At 37.4% G+C, this 19,209-nt stretch overlaps 1 protein-coding gene across 1 annotated transcript in view; it reads right to left on the bottom strand.

The window, feature by feature from the left end:
* LOC120769755 (homeobox protein H2.0) overlaps positions 1-18,456 on the bottom strand; it is a 31,842-nt gene extending 13,386 nt beyond the window's left edge. Inside the window, exon 1 of the mRNA XM_040096918.1 lies at positions 17,853-18,456. Coding sequence (XP_039952852.1) covers positions 17,853-18,456 — 604 coding nt within the window. The remainder of the gene's footprint in view (positions 1-17,852) is intronic.
* Between the last annotated feature and the right edge of the window lie 753 nt (positions 18,457-19,209).

Below are 19,209 nucleotides of genomic sequence, written 5' to 3'. Positions count from 1 at the left end.
TATTTCGCTTTTGGTAGTTTTGAACAGTACCGTTATAAAAGGAGTGAGAGGGGGGTTATCCTCCAATTTTATCCATTTTCACACTGTCGATAGAAGTTCTTATAGGGTTTGTCCTCAGCAAATTTGGTTGTTGTAGCTTTAGTGGTTTAGGAGATATGTATATTAAACATATGAGAGGGCGTGGCCAAGCCCACTTTTTTTTAATTTTTTACCCACACTTGTCACTCTCTACTGCGATGCCCTTTACGAAATTACAATTTTATATCTTAATTTTGTGTTTGGTTATGGCACATTATATGTTTTCGGTTAATGGCGATTTGTGGTCGTGACAGTGGTCCGACAACACCCATCTACGAACTCGTAATTTCTTTTGTACTAAGGAATCCATATACCAAGCTTCATTGAGATATCCCAATTTTTACTCAAGTTACAGCTTGCTCGGACGGACGGACAGACAGACAGTCAACCTGATTTCATCTTTTCTCATCACCCTGATCATTTATATATACTACTGTGCCCAAAAAATAAGGTGACATTTGAATTTAAGCTGCGCGCGTCGAAGGATTTGGAGAATTATTTTTTTTTTAGGTTGGTAGTACTGTCAGTCACATTTATGTCAAATTTCATATCAAAATATTCGTACGTATCGTTTTATGAGCTGCTAAAAGTGAGTTCTTCGTTTTTTGCGATGTCGAAATTTGTTGGGCAAAGAATTTGCATTAAATTTTGTTTACGGAATCAATTTTCTGCAGCGGACACGTTGAGGATGGTGCAGAAAGCCTTTGGTCATGAGGCTATGTCTAAAAAAAATGTTTACAAGTGGTATAGTGAGTTCCAAGCCGGCCGTGAACATATCGAAGACGAAGAGCGTCCAGGGCGACCATCAACCTCAACCGACGAAGCTCACGTTCAACAAATCAAAGGTTTGGTGTTGAAAAACATTAAATTATTCGATTAACAATTAGAGACCTTGCTGATGAAGTTGGCATATCGTAAGGCTCAGCCAATACCATTTTGAAGGATGTTTTGGGCTTCAAGCGCGTCAAATCTCGACTGGTACCGAAAACATTGAATTTTTTGGAAAAAAGGCGTCGCGTTGAAGTGTGTGAAACTATGCTTTCCGACAACCAGGGTATTATGAAACGCATTATAACTGGCGATGAGACTTGGATCTATGCTTAAGTGTGCTATGCCCAATCCATAAAAAAGGAGACCCCACAATCTGCGCCAACTACCGTGGGATTAGCCTCGTCAACATCGCATATAAGGTTCTATCGAGCGTATTGTGTGAAAGATTAAAGCCCACCGTCCACAAACTGATTGGACCTTATCAGTGTGGCTTCAGACCTGGAAAATCAACAACCAACCAACAACCACCATGCGCCAAATCTTGGAAAAGACCCGTGAAAGAAGAATCGACACACCACCTCTTCGTCGATTTCAAAGCTGCTTTCGACAGCACGAAAAGGAGCTGCCTTTATGCCGCGATGTCTGAGTTTGGTAACCCCGCAAAACTAATACGGCTGTGTAAGCTGACGTTGAGCAACACCAAAAGCTCAGAATCGGGAAGGACCTCTCCGAGCCGTTCGATACCAAACGAGGTTTCAGACAAGGCGATTCCCTATCGTGTGACTTTTTCAACCTGCTTCTAGAGAAAATAGTTCGAGCTACAGAACTTAATAGAGAAGGTACCATATTTATAAGAGTGTACAGCTGCTGGCGTATGCCGATGATATTGATATCATCGGCTTTAACACCCGCGCCATTAGTTCTGCTTTCTCCAGACTGGACAAGGAAGCAAAACAAATGGGTCATAACTTTGAAGTCGTAGATAATTTCGTCTATCTTGGAACCAGCGTAAACACCACCAACAATGTCAGCCTAGAAGTTCAACGCAGGATAACTCTTGCCAACAGGTGCTACTTCGGACTGAGTAAGCAATTGAGAAGCAAAGTCCTCTCTCGACAAACAAAAACCAAACTCTATAAGTCACTCATAATTCCCGTCCTGCTATATGGTGCAGAGGCTTGGGCGATGACAACAACCGATGAGTCGACGTTACGAGTTTTCGAGACAAAAATTCTGCGAACACATTGACATAGTTCAGCGAATTAAAAGACAGCGGCTACGCTTGCTAGGTCATGTTGTCCGAATGGACGGAAACACTCCAGCTCTGAAAGTATTCGACGCTGTACCCGCCGGGGGAAGCAGAGGAAGAGGAAGACCTCCACTCCGTTGGAAGGACCAAGTGGGGAAGGACCTGGCTTCGCTTGAAATATGCAATTGGCGCCACGTAGCGAAAAGAAGAAACGACTGGCGCGGTGTTGTTAACTCGGCTATAATCGCGTAAGCGGTGTCTACGCCAATTAAGAAGAAGAAGATTAAGAACTTGGAATTTCCTTGCCTCGATGTCACATACTCAAACTCGATTTGATTATTCTAAATAGTTTTGTGCCCACGAAGTTCCCAATGTGGGCCGTATTTTCGCTAAAAGGCAAAAGCTATTATGTCAACTTACAGTTGGCAAGCCGTCCTTAAGTTGAGTTGACATACACATATCTATATAATTTATAAACTAGTTTGAATGGTTTTCTCAAAATTTTCGTGACTCATTAGGGCCAGTGAAAAAAGACCCGTATGCCGGATAAGTAGCTGGATATTTTCTGAACACTTTTATTAAAACTGATATTCTGTCGCGATGAACCTTCAACAACACTCGAATGAAAAATCAATAACAAATTGGGTCTGTTAAAAAATTCCTTGATACCAAATCCTTAGCTTACTAATAATTGTTTATTTATTAAGGTTCAATCAATGAAATATCACACGATTTTACCGACCTAAAAAAAGTGAAAATTGAGTGATTTCTATGGCAGTTGCAAAAAGTATTTCGTTGCTGTATCTGTTAAGTTGTCCAATGAAGCTATTCACCTCAGACACGTTTATTATGCAAATTTTTAAACATGTCTTACTCCTTACTTATATTTATGGAATGCCACATTGCTTGAAAATTAGGAAGAATTTTTGCAAATATTTTCATCGCTTTGAGAATATTTTGTAGTTTACCCTTTTCTGTTTCAAGTGGTAACCGTTCGTTCAGTGCTTTAGCAAGCATCAGAAATTGTCATTGATCATGCTTATCGTGGGACAAGCTTTCAGAACTAGCTACAATGTGGCTAGAGGCAGAAGTTGGATTTCCAGACTATTATCGACACAATCGCTGCCGCCAAAGCTCACTTCTAATTTCCAAAAAATTTAAGAATGGAGAATTTTAAACTGCATGTTCATGATAGTCAACAGATTTCAAAAGAACCATTTTTCCATTAATTATATGAATACATAAAGTCTTTAAGAAGATGTTGCTGTCTTCTAATTAACTGTTTATTAACTGTCGAATCTCCCTATCCCTATTTTAATATAATCAGGAAAAATATTTATCTAAAACTAGGAGAAATCATTAATGGAATGGCGAACGCCGAAAAATAGCCAAAATTTTCGACTAGACACGAAATAATAATTTTCCATCATGACAACGCGTTGCAACGTTGTCATGTTACAAAGCCGATTACACTTTTTGGAAAACAGCGGCTGGAAAGTATTGCCTCATTCGCCTTCTAACGGGCGATTAAAGTATATATACTATTTTTGTCAAAAGCCTTTTTTTGACAAATCATTCGTGTCAAGCTGTCATGTTATCTCTGTTCAGCATTGTTTGGCATTTCATCATGGAAAGACTTTCGTCTGAATAACGTTTACAAATATTATTTTTCTTTATTGGCGTGAAAACCGCTTACGCGGTTATAGCGCGCCAGTTGCTCGGCTCGGAGGATGGAGCCATGTACTCGTATAGGAGCTCATGCAAGTAAAGAAAGTTCTCTCAGCGCAATTCACTTGTGAATGGCCAGAAACGATTATTTTACATGTGGCTCAAGCAGCTCACGACTTCCGATCTTCGACCAAGTATCCTCTGGGTAGCCAAAAAACATCTATTTGAAGGCGAGTTAAAGTGTGAAAGCGAATCATCCCTCTCCAGGTTTAATCTTTCAACTTTATTAAGAAAATGCACGTTCTGTAAGGACTCAACGACTTAGCGCATTTTACGGCAAGACCTTAAATCGAAAGTGTACAAAATATAGTTTGTGGAAGAACTGAAGGCGCCCGACCTTCCCAAGTGACATTGAAAAGTTCCAAAAAGATCCGACGTTTTCGGCCCAAATTATGTTCAGCGATGAGGCCCAGTTCTGATTCAATGGATATGTAAACTACCAAAATGCCGCATTTGAGACGAAGAGCAACCTGATGTGCTGAACACATGGATAGCGACAGACTTCAATACTTTTACAGTGTCTCTATACCTTTTCAACACAAGAGTAAGCTATTTCGAGAAAAGAACTTTGAGCTACAACACAAACGTAGGCTCTAAAAAATATAAAGTCACTGGTGGAGTACCCCAGGGATCTGTACTTGGGCCGCCACTTTGGAACATAATGTGCGATGGAGTACTGCGACTAAAAGTACCCAAAAACGTTCATATTATTAGGTTCGCAGACGATATTGCTGTTGTGGCTATAGCGAAACACATACACGATATAGTTACCATAACCAACACGATAATAGCTTGGCTCAAAACTAGCGGACCGAACCTAGCAGAGAGCAAGACCGAAGCGCTACTTATTACTGGCAGAAAAGTCCATGAAGTTGCCACTTTCAACACAAAGGGCAATTAAATACTTGGGAATTATTCTCGATGCAAGGATGTCCTTTAAGGAACACTTAAAGTACACAACTGAAAAAGCTACAAAAGTGTGCAGAGCCTTGGGCCGGTTAATGCTCAAAACCAGTGGCTAAAGCAAAATAGAAGACGACTATTAGCTGGTGTACTAAGGTCAGTCGCGCTGTTCGGCGTCCAGATATGGGGAAAAGCCCTCGAAATAAAATCATATCGCTGTGGCCTTTTTTCGATATAAGAATTCACTTGCGCGCTGAGAGTATGCTCTGCGTTTCGCACAGTATCGAAAGATGCTGCCCTAGTAATTGCGGCTTAAACCCCTTAGACCTCTTCGCCAAGGAGTTTCAATAGAGGTTACCGCACAAGACACTAAAAGGAATTGCAAGGGCAGAGACGGTGAATTGCTGGCAAAAATGCTGGGAGGAAAGCGGAAATGGGCGGTGGCATTCCGACTGATCCCCAACTTTGAACCATGGCTATAAAGATCGCACGGTGAGGTAGATTTCCACCTAACTCAAATCCTCACAGGTCATGGTTGCTTCAAAGCATATTTGAAACGATTCGGACACGAAAATAACGATACATATGATTACTGTGGAGGCGAGACCGTCGAAAATGTGAAACACACTTTATTCTATTGCCCGAAATATCACCTTGAGAGGCAATATTTAAAAAATGAGTTCGGTATAGACCTAACTCCCGATAAACCAAATGGTCGAATCAGTAGAGAAGTGGAAAACTGCTTGCGAAGTTGCAGCCAGAATTATGAAATCCCAACGTGCCAGCGAATAGTGGCGGAGAAGAGAGCTGTTAAATGTAACGAACAACTACGACTCAAACACACTAACATTGACGACGAACAATGTACGAGGCGGGTTATCAGACCAACAGAAGTGGGGCCAAATAAATGCAACTTGTAACTGAATTAGAATCACTCCAGGGGGAATGGTACAGGACGATAGCAGGTTTAGTTCGGATTAAAGTTCCACACTGATATGGGGTCCAGGCTTTCGATGCTTCCTCCTCGTAACAAAAAAAAACCTTCAAGCGACATCTGTAAAATATTAAAATACACACGTTCTTACGGATACGGTTATACAGACAGCTGGACGACTACATAACTGTGTCCATAAGAACGTGCGTACTTTAATATTTGATAAAGGTCGCTTGAAGTCTGTTGCTCTCTACGTGTTCAGCGCATGAAGAGATTGAAGAGCTGTCACTTCATCCGGAAAAAATAACGGTTTTGTGTGGTTTGTGAGCCGGTGGAATCATCGATCCGTATTTCTTTAAAAATGATGACAGTGAGAACGTAACCGTCAATGACGACCGCTAACGCGCCATGATAACCGACTCTTTGATGCCTGAAATTGAAGCTCATGATCTCGGCGACATTTAGTTTCAACAAGACGGCGCCATATCCCACACATCACATAAGTCAATGGATTTACTGAGAGAACTCTTCGATGAGCAGATAATTTCACGTTTTGGGCCGGTTGATAGGCCACCAAGATCGTGTGATATCACAACGTTAGACTTTTTTCTGTGGGGATACATACATATGTAAAGTCTAAAGTCTATGCGGACAATCCCGCTTCGATTCAGGTCTGGGAGCAAAATATCACGTGTATCATTTGCCAGTTACCAGTCGAAACGCTGGAACGAGTCATTGAAAATTGGACCATCTGAGACGTTGCACCAGCCAATATTTGAAAGAAATGATCTTCAGAAAATAAATACAAGAGAATGTTCTTTCGAATGTAATAAACATTCCCCATTGAATTTGAAGTTTCTTTTTTTATTTAAAAAAGTAGGGAACCTCGAAATGGATCACCCTTTAGCACGGATCTACGCTACGTTTTCAATGCATGAATACATGACATCAGAGCAGGGTCTCAAAAATTGGCTAGATTCATTCTTGGCCACTAAGCCGGCGTAGACATTTTGGGGTGGAATGCACGAATTGCCAAGATGTAAAAAATGTTATAGCTTCAGAAGGATTATACGTATTATAATTCTGAAAAATAAAACCGCAAAATTTTAGTTATGGACACAATAGGAGAAAAAGATGTCTTAGATAGTAATCAAAAATTTAATTATTAAATTATTATTTAAACCAGGTTGGGAAACTATATGCAGGTATTTAAGGTACTGCTTCGTTTTTTACAGCCTAGCAGAACAATTTATGTGGTTATTTACATATGTACGTATGTTTGTATAAGTAGATAAGTAAATATAAGCAGTAAGGTTTGTTCACACTGTTTTTTATAGCGGAAAGCGTTTAAGTGTTGATTAGCGTTCGGTGCTGCGTACAGCTGTGCGTTCAGCATGATGCCTTAATGAGACTCATTAAGTTGCGATTTCCCGCATTCACAGCGTAGCAACAACAACAAACACATTGAGTAAAAGCACCTTTCACTCCGCGCACCTTGAATTGGCTCTGCGCTTCATCATATCCGCAGCAGCTGCCGTGCGTTGTGCATTTTCAGCACTTCACACGCATACACATTCTCATTTTTTAGGGAAGTTCAACCAAAACAAATTAAAATGTTATATCTTTTATTGTATTTGTACAATGTATTATTACGGATGATACCTACTTATTGAGCGGCGAAATATGGCAAAGTAAATATAAATATTTACCATATATTCCTCAATAAATTTTTCAACATTTTTGAAGATAATTCATTGTTTTATAAATCGAGCGCTTCGGGCGGCCGCATTGGATTTCCCGTTTAAAAATATGTGTTAATGTTTGTGTACGTATGAAAGTGCTACCGCAAGTGAAAGTGTTTCTGTGTTTGTGCGTATGTATTTACTGGAGTATTACTTTTTGTACATTAAAAGTATGAGTGGTGTGTCCATACATATGTTGTATTTGTACTAATATAACTTGATTTATAAACATATGTATGTGTTCATATAGTTGGAGTAAAATTGGATATTTTCATAGTGTTTTACAATCAAATATTTCAGTTTCCATGTAGTGATTATTTTGCGGATTTCCTTTCCATTGTAGATTCCATCACTTGTTGTTTTAAAAATAATTGTTTAATTTCCCTTAGTGAGCCTTTCAAATTGATTTGAAAGGAAATTGTATAACTTCCTCCTATATAATTTGGAAAAATTCAGTATCAGTGAAAATTGATTTTAAAAATTCTTCTTTGTTCGAGGTTAGAGTTCATGTATTAATAGAATTCCTAATGAGCTAGATTGGAATATTTAACGAAACGAAACGAAAATCGTATTCAATAATTCTACGCTTAAATACGGTATGGTCTAGAGTGGTGCCCATGGCGAATCGATCTATCCTTCAAAATATTCAAAAATTCAGCACTGGTATAGTCCCAGTGTAACGCATGAAAAATTAGGCGATTTTCGTGAATTTTTATCAAAGAAAGTACGCTATTGAATATTTGGAACTTCTATGACCATAATGACGTATATTTTCAAGTATATTTTAAGATTTTTTTTTACAAAAATGTTGAAAAATAACAGAGTTATGGGCTGTCTTCGAAGGTGCCGAAAACAAAAAGTGCCCCAACTGCTGGCCAACTTCCGGCCGAATGAGTAGCTGAAACAAGCAAATTCAAAAAGTTTATTAAACTTTAAAATACTTCCTATACAATGACCTTTGAAAAATATCAAAAATTAACAAAATGGCGTAATTTTGAAAAAAAAAATCGTTTTTTTAGCTAAAAATGGTAGTTTTTTTATGCCAAATGGTCAAAAAGATCGTAGGTCATTGTATAGTAAATGTATTTAACAATACTCAGTTTGAATTTGAAGTCGATTGGTTAACTTCTCGTTGAGTTATGATGTCAGTAATTTTGGAAAATGTCGTTTCAAGAAAAACGCTTTTAAAGTTTCACTCATACGAGGTGTGTTCAAAAAGTATCGCGAATTTTGTGTTTTTTCAAAAATTATTTATTTATTCATGAATATCTATTTTGTCCCCTTCAAAGTAATCCCCATGAGATATTATACACTTGTGCCAACGGTTTTTCCAATCTTCGAAGCACTTCGAAAAATCATTTTTTTTTATCTTCTTCAGCTCCTCCTTCGATGCCGTCTTTATCTCGTCAAGAGAAGCGTAACGTCGTCCTTGCATGGGCCTCTTCAGTTTAGGGAACAAGAAAAAGTCACAGGGGGCCAGATCTGGGGTGGCTGCGGCCAAAAAGTCGCGCACAAGCAACGATGTGTGAGCAGGGGTGTTATCGTGTTGCAAAAGCCAATTTTTGTTCTTCCACAAATCCGGGCGTTTCTGGCGGATTGCTTCGCGCAAATTGCGCATAACTTGCAGGTAGTATTCAGTAGTACTTAGTAGATTTCAAAAATTGCTTTATGATCACAAAAATAAGTTTAAAATAGATTTGTAGTGAGGAAGTGTTTTTCGTGTGTATACTGGTAGTAAGTCCACCTCAGGTTCAGCTATAAGCATATGTAAAACTTTAAACTCGTTTTTCTTAAAACAACTGTTTTTCAATGGGCGAGTCAAATAAGTCTCACAATATTTATCTAAATGAAATTTTGAGATTATCATTAAAGCTTGATTTTGCATAGAATAGCCAGTTTTTTACGAAATTGTTGACTAAAAACTTAATTTTACCGTTCAAATACTTATAATTTTTCAAGGAATTAATATTTTCAAATTTCTCTTAGTACCTCTATGGATATTATCATGTAAATTAAAACAAGTAAGGAAGAGCTAAGAGGAACGGAAGTATACTCTTGTAACTTGCAAGAATCAAAGCCAGGGATATACTTTAAGGTGTAAAACGTCAACCAGAGAATCGAAATCGACACAATGTTACACAATGTTAGTTCCAAAGTAAACAGGATTTTTTGAATCTAGCGCCCCCTGGTGGCGCCATCTTTATGTCGACTGGTGCTATTTTTATCGATTGTCCAGTGAGAATTTCATGACATTTCATTGATTGAAAGTGGAGTTATTGCGTTTTAAGTGTCAGTATGGTTGTGTTATCGGTGCGAAAATGAGCTTCGAACAAAGAGCCAACATTAAATTTTGTTTTAAAATTGGTAAAACTTTTACCGAAAAGTTTCAATTGATAAAACAAGTTTATGGCGATGATTGCCCATCCCGTAGCAGAGGGCACGAGTGGTTTTAACCTTTTCAAAGTGGTCGAGAGGACATAAATGACGATCAACATGTGGAACAAAACCGGAGATTGCTCAGAATCCAATATTCGAAGGACATCATTTTTAGTTTTTAACAGAACCGTTATATGGAGAGTGAGTGGGGTTATCTTCCGGTTACCAAATTACAACTGTATATCTTAATTTAGTGCTTAGTTATGGCACTTTATAGGTTTTCGGTTAATGGCGATTTGTTTGGCGTGGCAGTGGTCCGATTACGCCCATCTAATAAGTCGTAATTATTTTGTACTAAGGAACTTGCATACCAAGCTTCATTAAGATATCTCAATTTTTACTCAAGATAAAACTTGCACGTATGGACGGACGGTCGTACAGACAAACAATTACCCGGATTTCAACTTTTCTCGTCATCCTGATCATTTATATACATATATTTAATCCTATATTTATCTCACTTAGTTTTAAGTGATAGGTACAACCGATAGATGAACAAAAATATTGCAGAGGAAGGTCTGCATTGACTTCAACAGTACTCAGATATACTTTAGCACATATTTCCTCGTAATTTTAGGAAGATAACATATCTCACACATTAATCGATATATTCGGTTTAGGGTCTGCTAGAATGTCGAAAATCATTATAAGTTGTACTTAAATAATTCCTGTAACAATTTCATACATTTTCTGAATTAAACTATCGTATATCCAATGTACTATATATTATTAGAAGTAAAAACATTTATAAATTAGAGGATGGCGTGTTTGTAGTTCGATTTCACCCATTTTCACAATTTAGGATAGGAATATCTGGATAACGGTACACACCAAACTTGACTATAATTATTGTAGTAGTTCTTGAAATATATGGGCGGTGTCACGCCCATTTTCCTGTTTTTATATGTTATTAAGTTTTCAACTTAATCGATATATGGAGAGCAGGCACTGGTTTCACCCAAAACTTGGTGAAATAACGTCAGACGCCTCTGAAATATGTACGTTAAACGTTTTTCTGCACACATGTGCTCATCACTTGTATCTTGATTATGTGCTTAGTTATGGCATTTTATAAGTTTTCGTTTTTATACCGAATATATGCGAGTAAATGGTAATACCAACCTGCCAATTTTAGCATTGAACATGTGTACAAAGTTTCACCATGGTATCACAATTTTATGTTATCGCTCACGTCACGTTTTTTTGGAAAAGTGGGCTTGGCTCCGCCCCCTACTAAGTTTTTTGTACATATGTATCTCGGAAACTATTAAAGCTATGTCAACCAAACTCTATAGAGTTGTTTCCTTCAGGCATTTCCATATACAGTTCAAAAATAGAAGAAATCGGATAATAACCACGCCCACCTCCCATACAAAGATTATGTTGAAAATCACTAAAAGTGTTTAACCGACTAACAAAAAACGTCAGAAACACTAAATTTTACGGAAGAAATGGCAGAAGGAAGCTCTACTTAGTCTTTTTTTAAAAATTGAAAATGGGCGTGGCGTCGCCCACTTATGGACCAAAATCATATCTCAGGAACTATTAGACCGATTTCAATGAAATTCGGTATATAATATTTCCTTAACACGCTGATGACATGTATGAAATATGGGTGAAATCGGTTCACAACCACGCCTTCTTCCAATATAACGCTATTTTGAATTCCATCTGATGCCTTTTCTGTATAATACGAGTATATACATTAGGAAACAATGATGATAGCGGAATAAAACTTTACACAAATACGGTATTTGAAAAATATGTAAATGACGGATAATGAAATCTCGATTATCACTTTATCATGCGAGAGTATAAAATGTTCGGTGACACCCGAACTTAGCCCTTCCTTACTTGTTTAATGTACAATTAAAGTAAGGGTTGGAAATCGTTTATATACTATATACATATAAACGAGTAAATCTTACAAACCATTGTGGGCAAAACTATAGCCAAAATCGATATTATATCTAGGCAACAAAACCGCTGTAGATCTGTGTCGTAAGTAGTAAGTAGATATAAGGGAATTTGGTAGTATTGATTCGATTTTATCATTACTTGCTAATACCACATACAATTAACATGCCACAGACTAATAAAATGACCTCAGGGTTTCAATAAGAGATCTCACATACAACCACCAATCATATGGAAGTCAGCCGGATATTCGAAAATGATATTAATTATATGTATACATTTTATCCATCCAGGCAACTATACCGGTATCTAGGAGCTTGAACAGTTTTGCTTCGATTTAAACAATTTTTGGTCACACAGCGGCACACTGCAAAGGGACTATTATAATTTGTGATTATTTGTATAGTGGAATGTGATAGCAACAAATAAAAATTAAATCGTGGATGTAGTCCGATTCCTTCCACTTTCGGACTGTAACATAGGAATATCAGTAGAATTTTATATACCGAATTTGGTTGATATTGGTGCAGTTGATCTCGAGATATGAGCACCGCCGTGCCCAACGTCCAAATTTTATACCGGTTCCTCTAAAGCCATTTCGAGTGTACAATTTAATGTTTTTGACGCATTTAGTTATTTATTTATTGCACTTTTAGTAGTTTTTAACAAAACCGTTGTATGTGGAGTGGGCCGGGTTATCATCCGATTTCATTTATTTTCATACTATCGTAATAAGGGTTTGGAAGATACATACATATGTATATACATTGAACTCATTAGGGGCTGGGCCACGCTCACTTTTTAAAGATTTCCAAACCACATGTGCCTCTCTTGAAAGTGATTCGTTGCGCCAAATTTTAGTTTTGTATGCTAATTTATAGATTGGTTATGTCACTTTATGAGTTTTCGATTAATCGCCGTTTGTGCAAGTGACAATTGTCCAATTACGCCCATTTACAATACCAAACTTCTTATGATGCTAAGGGAACTGTGTACAAGTTTCATCAAGTTATCTTAATTTGTACTCAAGTTACAGCTTGGACGGGCGGACAAACGACAGTCACCCAGACGTCAACTCGCCTCGTCAACTTGATCATTTATATTTACATAAGTACATATATATAACTCCTTATCAATTAGGATTAGTTTTAGGTGCTATATTTAACCGTTTGGTTAAATTTGCTGTAGCAGCATGTCGCAAGAATAAAAAAATGTATACAGGCTTTTATTTTTAATGATTTTTAATAATATTTGTAAAGCAAAACTTATTTGTTACATATGACGAATGGAACAAACCATTGAAATAAAATGAATAACTAGGTTGGCATTTGTTATCATAAATATCTCCTGTCATCAAACAAACTGTCGTCGCACTCGCGACTAGGCTCCCACGTCACTGTTGACAGTCATAACTTCGAAGCTATAGATAATTTCGTCTATCTTAGTACCAACATTAATAACAACAACAATGTAAGCCTCGAAATCTAACGCAGAATAACTCTTTCCAACAGATACTACTTTGGACTGAGTAGGCAATTGAGAAAAAAAGTAAAGTCCTTTCTCGACGAACAAAACCAAATTCTACAAGTCACTTATTCTTCCCGTCTTGCTATATGATGCAGAGGCATGGACGATGACAAAATCTGATGAGTCGTCGTTACGAGTTTTCAAAAGAAAGGTACTGCGGAAGATTTATGGTCCTTTACGCTTTGACCACGGCGAATATCGCTTTCGATGGAACAATGAGCTGTATGAGATATATGACAACATTGACATATGTAGTTCAGCGAATTAAAAGACAGCGGCTACGCTGGCTAGGTCATGTCGTGCGTATGGACGTAAACACTTCAGCTCTGAAAGTATTCGACGCAGTACCCGCCGGGGGAAACAGAAGAAGACCTCCACTCCGTAAAAAAGACAAGATAGAGAAGGACCTGGCTTCACTTGGAATCTCCAACTGGCGTCACGTTGCGAAAAGAAGAAGCGACTAGCGCGCTGTTGTTAACTCGGCTATAATCGCGTAAGCGGTGCATACTCCAGTTGTGAAGAAGAAGAAGATTTGTTATCATGATAAAACCATTTGCTAAATGGTGTTGACAAGTAGTATGTTCGAAATGATAACGCGCATGTTTGAGCACCTGAGGAAAATTAAATGAAATGGAATATCGCAAAAACAATGCTTTAAGATTTTATATAATTCAAAACTTCGATATTTTATGAAAAATGTCCATTTAGTAATATGAGAGTTGTTGTATGTTATTATAATTCATCATGCGGCAGATATACATAAGTATGTATAAATTATTTTGCAGAAATGAAAACACATTCAACAAATATTCAAAATGACAGTTTTCGCCAGCAATAGTTGTCAAAATAATTATTTAGACAATTTTCCACATATTTACAAGACAATTATTAGACAATATTACCAGCAATATAGTTTGCTTTCAATAGATGAAGAGTATTATTTATTGCATCATAATGAAAATTCTAATTCCAAACCAAGTGGGTGTACATTAAAATATTTTAATACATATGTAACAGTAGTTTTCAACTGAAACATTTAATACTGATCGCCATAAATGTTTCAATCGGCAATTGGAAAAATCAGTTTCTTTTATTCAAACACATATACACTTTTCTCTGTTTGTTATACGCTCACCCACCTCATATCATACCACTCCTTGGGGGCATAATTTACACACACTATCCAAACAAAAAATTAAGAGCCGAAAGTATTTACGCATTGCCTGTTTATGTGTAAATAAATAATAGAAACACAATAAACCGCTACAATTATGATTTGAAAATTTATTTTTCCATCCGCCCAGCACTAATTCTTAGCGCCCATAAGAAGCATTGCTTTGCTTGCTTAATTCTCTTTCAAATGTTCGCTGATCTCATAAACAACCGTTTCAACTCCCCTCTCCACTTGGCATTTGTTGGCAAATGGACACAGGAATTATGAAATAAAGGAAGTCACAATTTGTAGCAGGGATGAGAATTGTTTGCGTCAAAAACACTTGCCAACTGTTTACTCCCGGGTGATGGGTTCATCCACGGACAGAACTGGTGTATGCAATATGGTCACAGGTTAACAATCGAATATTACAAACAAATGAAATTATTCAACAGAAGTGAAGAGATACCATTATATGAGGAACAGCAGCAATTGGATTTTTGCTTGCATTGAAATTTCTCTGGGCAATTGTCTGCCGATTCTTCGAAATGGTAATTACAACTGGATCATGATCAAAGTTTTCTCATGTCATTAGTCATACTTTTTTGCAGAAATCAGATGATTGACAGTGATGATATACAAACCAGAAGAAGTTATATATGATTGCAGATTCTGTATAACAGTAATTTCATAATAAAACATTCGCATAATTTCTGGTCTTAACAAAAATAATTTAAGCATTCATATTAACCAAACCAAACCAAAATTGTAATGGTTGTGTTGTTACACATATTAAGTTCTTGTTTCTTTTCTAAGATTTTTTGAAACATCGGAAAGAATTCTTCTTCTTAATTGGCGTAGGCACCGCTTACGCGATTATAGCCGAGTTAACAACAGCGCGCCAGTCGCTTCTTCTTTTCGCTACGTGGCGCCAATTGGATATTCCAAGCGAAGTCAGGTTCTTCTCCACTTGGTCCTTCCAACGGAGTGGAGGTCTTCCTCTTCCTCTGCTTCCCCCGGCGGGTAGTGCGTTGAATACTTTCAGAGCTGGAGTGTTTTCGTCCATCCGGACAACATGACCTAGCCAGCAAAGCCGCTGTCGTTTAATTCGCTGAACTATGTCGATGTCGTCGATACTCAATGTTATTTAACGCAATCAAGTATTTTTCCAGTCAGCACAAAAAATAAAAAAAGTTGTTCTGTCGATATCCGAAACAGAAGGGTTTGAATGACTACCCACCTGAGTATCATCTTTCTAAGAAGTAAATCCGATTTACAGGAAATTCACTAACGGAGGTATAAGGAAAATTTCTAGACTTTGTTTCAATGAACTTTGGTTTCATCGAAATATGTAATATGTGTACAGAAGTACAGGAGGTTGTCAAAAAGGAAATGATTTAGTATATACGGTTAGAACATGAAAAGTTTTCTTGAATATCCAGTATCCGCATTCGATTGCAGAACCAACAGAAAGTAAATTCTGAGATTTATAAAGTATTTGTCAAGTGGCCAGATTGCGGGGTTATTCTGATCACTAGATAATAGGTCATGAGAACTAGCAAAACTGGTTATCCTAACTCAATACTTAAGTAAAAGAGTGTGAAATTCAAGTCTAAACTAAGTATAGTACTTGCTAATTAATGCATCTACACTTCAATAATTATTGGCTAATCGGATGTTCGTGTCTTGAAACACTAAATTTGAATAATCGCATATCTAGGACATTAGTAGATTCGTGACACAATATTTTTTTCATGCCATTTATGGCTTTTTAAGTATTCTGCCTCACTCGTATTAAAGCAGAGGATGAGTAGAGACTACGGTTTTCTAACGTTCTATCCATCTGTCATTTCCCGTTTCCACTAATTAACTTTTGGAAGCAGAATCTAAAGTGGGTCCATTGAAAATTTTTTAAACTATTGTGGTGTCAATACTAATCCAAAGTGATTTTGTGGTTCGTACCATTTAGCTGTTCCAGTTTTGTTACCTTTTATGCTTAGAGTTTAGTACGAACGAATTAATTATAAGACCGTCGGGTCCAAAACGGGACAACACTTTCGCTTTTGCAATATCATATACATATACATACAAATGTATATGAAAGCGAAGGTCTTCGGAAGAGGTTCACCCTGTTTATTTGCAATAAGACCGATTATGATATGGTTGGTTTGAAACCATAAATATTTTGCCTTATAGTACATACATACATACATATGTATATGAACATAACTATATACATATATACATATGTCTGTAACGTTAATAACACTGTGGAACATTTAGGCAAAAACGTAGTTTTTTTTTTGCCAAAATGTTACAACTAAGCGAAAAAACATCAAGATAAGGGAAAAATTTAAAAGGTCATAAAAAACAACTGGCACATACGAACGCCAAACCCTTTGAGGGTTTTACTATACTGACTTGGAATTTCTCACCCCCCAGATTATCTGTTGTACTGTATAATTTAATGAGTGTCGAGACGAGGGTTGTAACTTATCCTAGAACAAGCTCGTGAGTTCTGCAAAAAATTAGTAGGCTGAAAAGCTACAACTAAGTTGCGTTACTCTTGAAGGTAATAAACACACTTTTTGCCAGTGAAGTCAATCCGATTTGGTCTTTTAATAAAACAAAAACTGTTTGAGATATCAAGGAAATTATTTCTTGTGAAAGTATATACGTACGTACTTCATGAGTATCTATTGCATCCCGAAAAAATTACGGTTTGGTGCGGTTTATGGGCAGGCGGCGTCATTGGGCCGTATTTCTTCCGTGATGATCACGACCGGTACGTTACAGTGAATGGGAATCGCTACCGCTCAATGATAACCGAATATTTTTGACCTCAATTGGATGATATGGACTTGAGCAATACATATGTGGTTCGAACAGGACGGCGCCACAAATCACACAACAAATGTCAAAATCGATTTATTGAGAACCAAGTGGTGAACGCATTATCTCACGAAATGGTGGAGTCCATTGGCCGCCACAGTCGTGCGTTTTGACGCCGTTAGACTATTTCTTGTGGGGCTACGTCAAGTCTATGGTCTATGCCAACAAGCCAGCGATGATTGATGAGCTTCGTAAGAATATCGAACATGAAATTGCAGCATTATCGGCCGATTTATGCTTGAAAACCGTCGAAAATTGGGTTCAGCGTCTGGACTTCTGCAAGCGTGTCCGTGGTGGCCATGCAAAAGAATCGAGTTCCATACATAATGGCATCGAATATACCTTCACACAGATAAAGAATTTCATTGATATCGCAAACCTTGTTTTTATTTAAAAAAAATTTGTAGCGCTCTTATTGAAAACCCATTATAACAGAATTTGAAGATAGCTAAAATGTTATGCTATTTAAAAATATCTGCTTCAAAAGCATCTATTTTTTTCGCTGTCTGCAACTTCACTTACCAGTCTCACGCCCATTATTGACCACCCGAATCGGTGTCGGTCGCACGATCGCTTTAAAATCCAAATATGGCGGCGCCAAAGACGGCATTTGTCGATAAAACTTCTCTTGCATCTCATTGGTGAGCGCCGATACGGAATATTTTTTTAAATTTCGCGACGTATTGTCGAGTTGCATGTCATTTGCTCCGCCTAACAGAGCCGTACAGTTTGGATCCGTACACGAACCATATGCACACATATTCGCACCATCAAAACACTTCACTACGCTGGTATTGGAATTTTTCCCACTTTCACAAACTTCATTCGACTCCTGATTAGCACTACTACTACCATTTGAATGGGCTTCTTCGATATTTAATAAACGATCGACACTGAAACTGAGTTGTATCTTTGTTTCACCAACCGGGAGTGGTAGCTTTGATGCATTACTATTTTCACCGTTATTTTTGTCGATTTCTAGGGATTTCGTGAACTCGACATGCATTTCTTCAATATTTTCCGAGCACTTATGCACATCACTGGCGACGGGCTTTTCAATTGTTAAATTCGTTGGCGCTGTTTCCATAATCGTGCTTAGGCGCTGATCTATTTCTAAAACTCCCATTTTCGACGTTAAACAACTGACATTTTTCTATCAACTCAAGAGTAAGTTTTCATCGATTTGCCAAATTTTTTTTGTATTTGATTTTGTAACGAAATCCTTAGTCACTTGCGTCGGTGTTCGCACGAATTTCGTTCGTTACTTCGTTCACGGATTAACGTTCGCACCGATTGGTAAGAGTCGTCACGCCGCACTAAAATGCCTCCAACATCCGCATGCGATCGTGCACCGTTCCAGAACAAATTGATTGAGCGGAAAATCACGTAAACAAATCGATTACTATGAGGCTACAGTGGAGCATTCCGGTGATTTGTTTGGAGAAAAGCGTGTGTGTCAATAACAATAAATTTAAACGAGCATAAACTTGATGAATGTGCATATTTACAAAGCATGCTGAGATGATCAAAGGCTTTTTGTTACGATACTTTCATAAATTGCTTGAATGGAAAATAAATAACAAAGTGTTAACTTAATGATTGATCATAAGGACCGAAATTATGTAACGTTTATGATTTTTCAAAAAAGTATTAAGCAAAAAGTAATTAAGAAAATGGATTTGCTTTAGATTTGTGTTTAAGTATATCTAGTGTTTTATAGTTTCATTCATCAGAATCTGGAGAAAACATTGAATGAAGAAACCTTTAATGAACCGCGTAATGGAACGAAGAGCGATCAATCGAATGAATTGTGATCCACAAAGAAAATTTTTAACCCTTCATATCTGTGGAAATACAATAATTTTATTTTGATTCTGAA

This window comes from Bactrocera tryoni, chromosome 2 (assembly GCF_016617805.1).
Source record: "Bactrocera tryoni isolate S06 chromosome 2, CSIRO_BtryS06_freeze2, whole genome shotgun sequence".
NCBI classification, from domain to species: domain Eukaryota; kingdom Metazoa; phylum Arthropoda; class Insecta; order Diptera; family Tephritidae; genus Bactrocera; species Bactrocera tryoni.
This window is presented reverse-complemented; position numbering and strand designations above follow the sequence as displayed.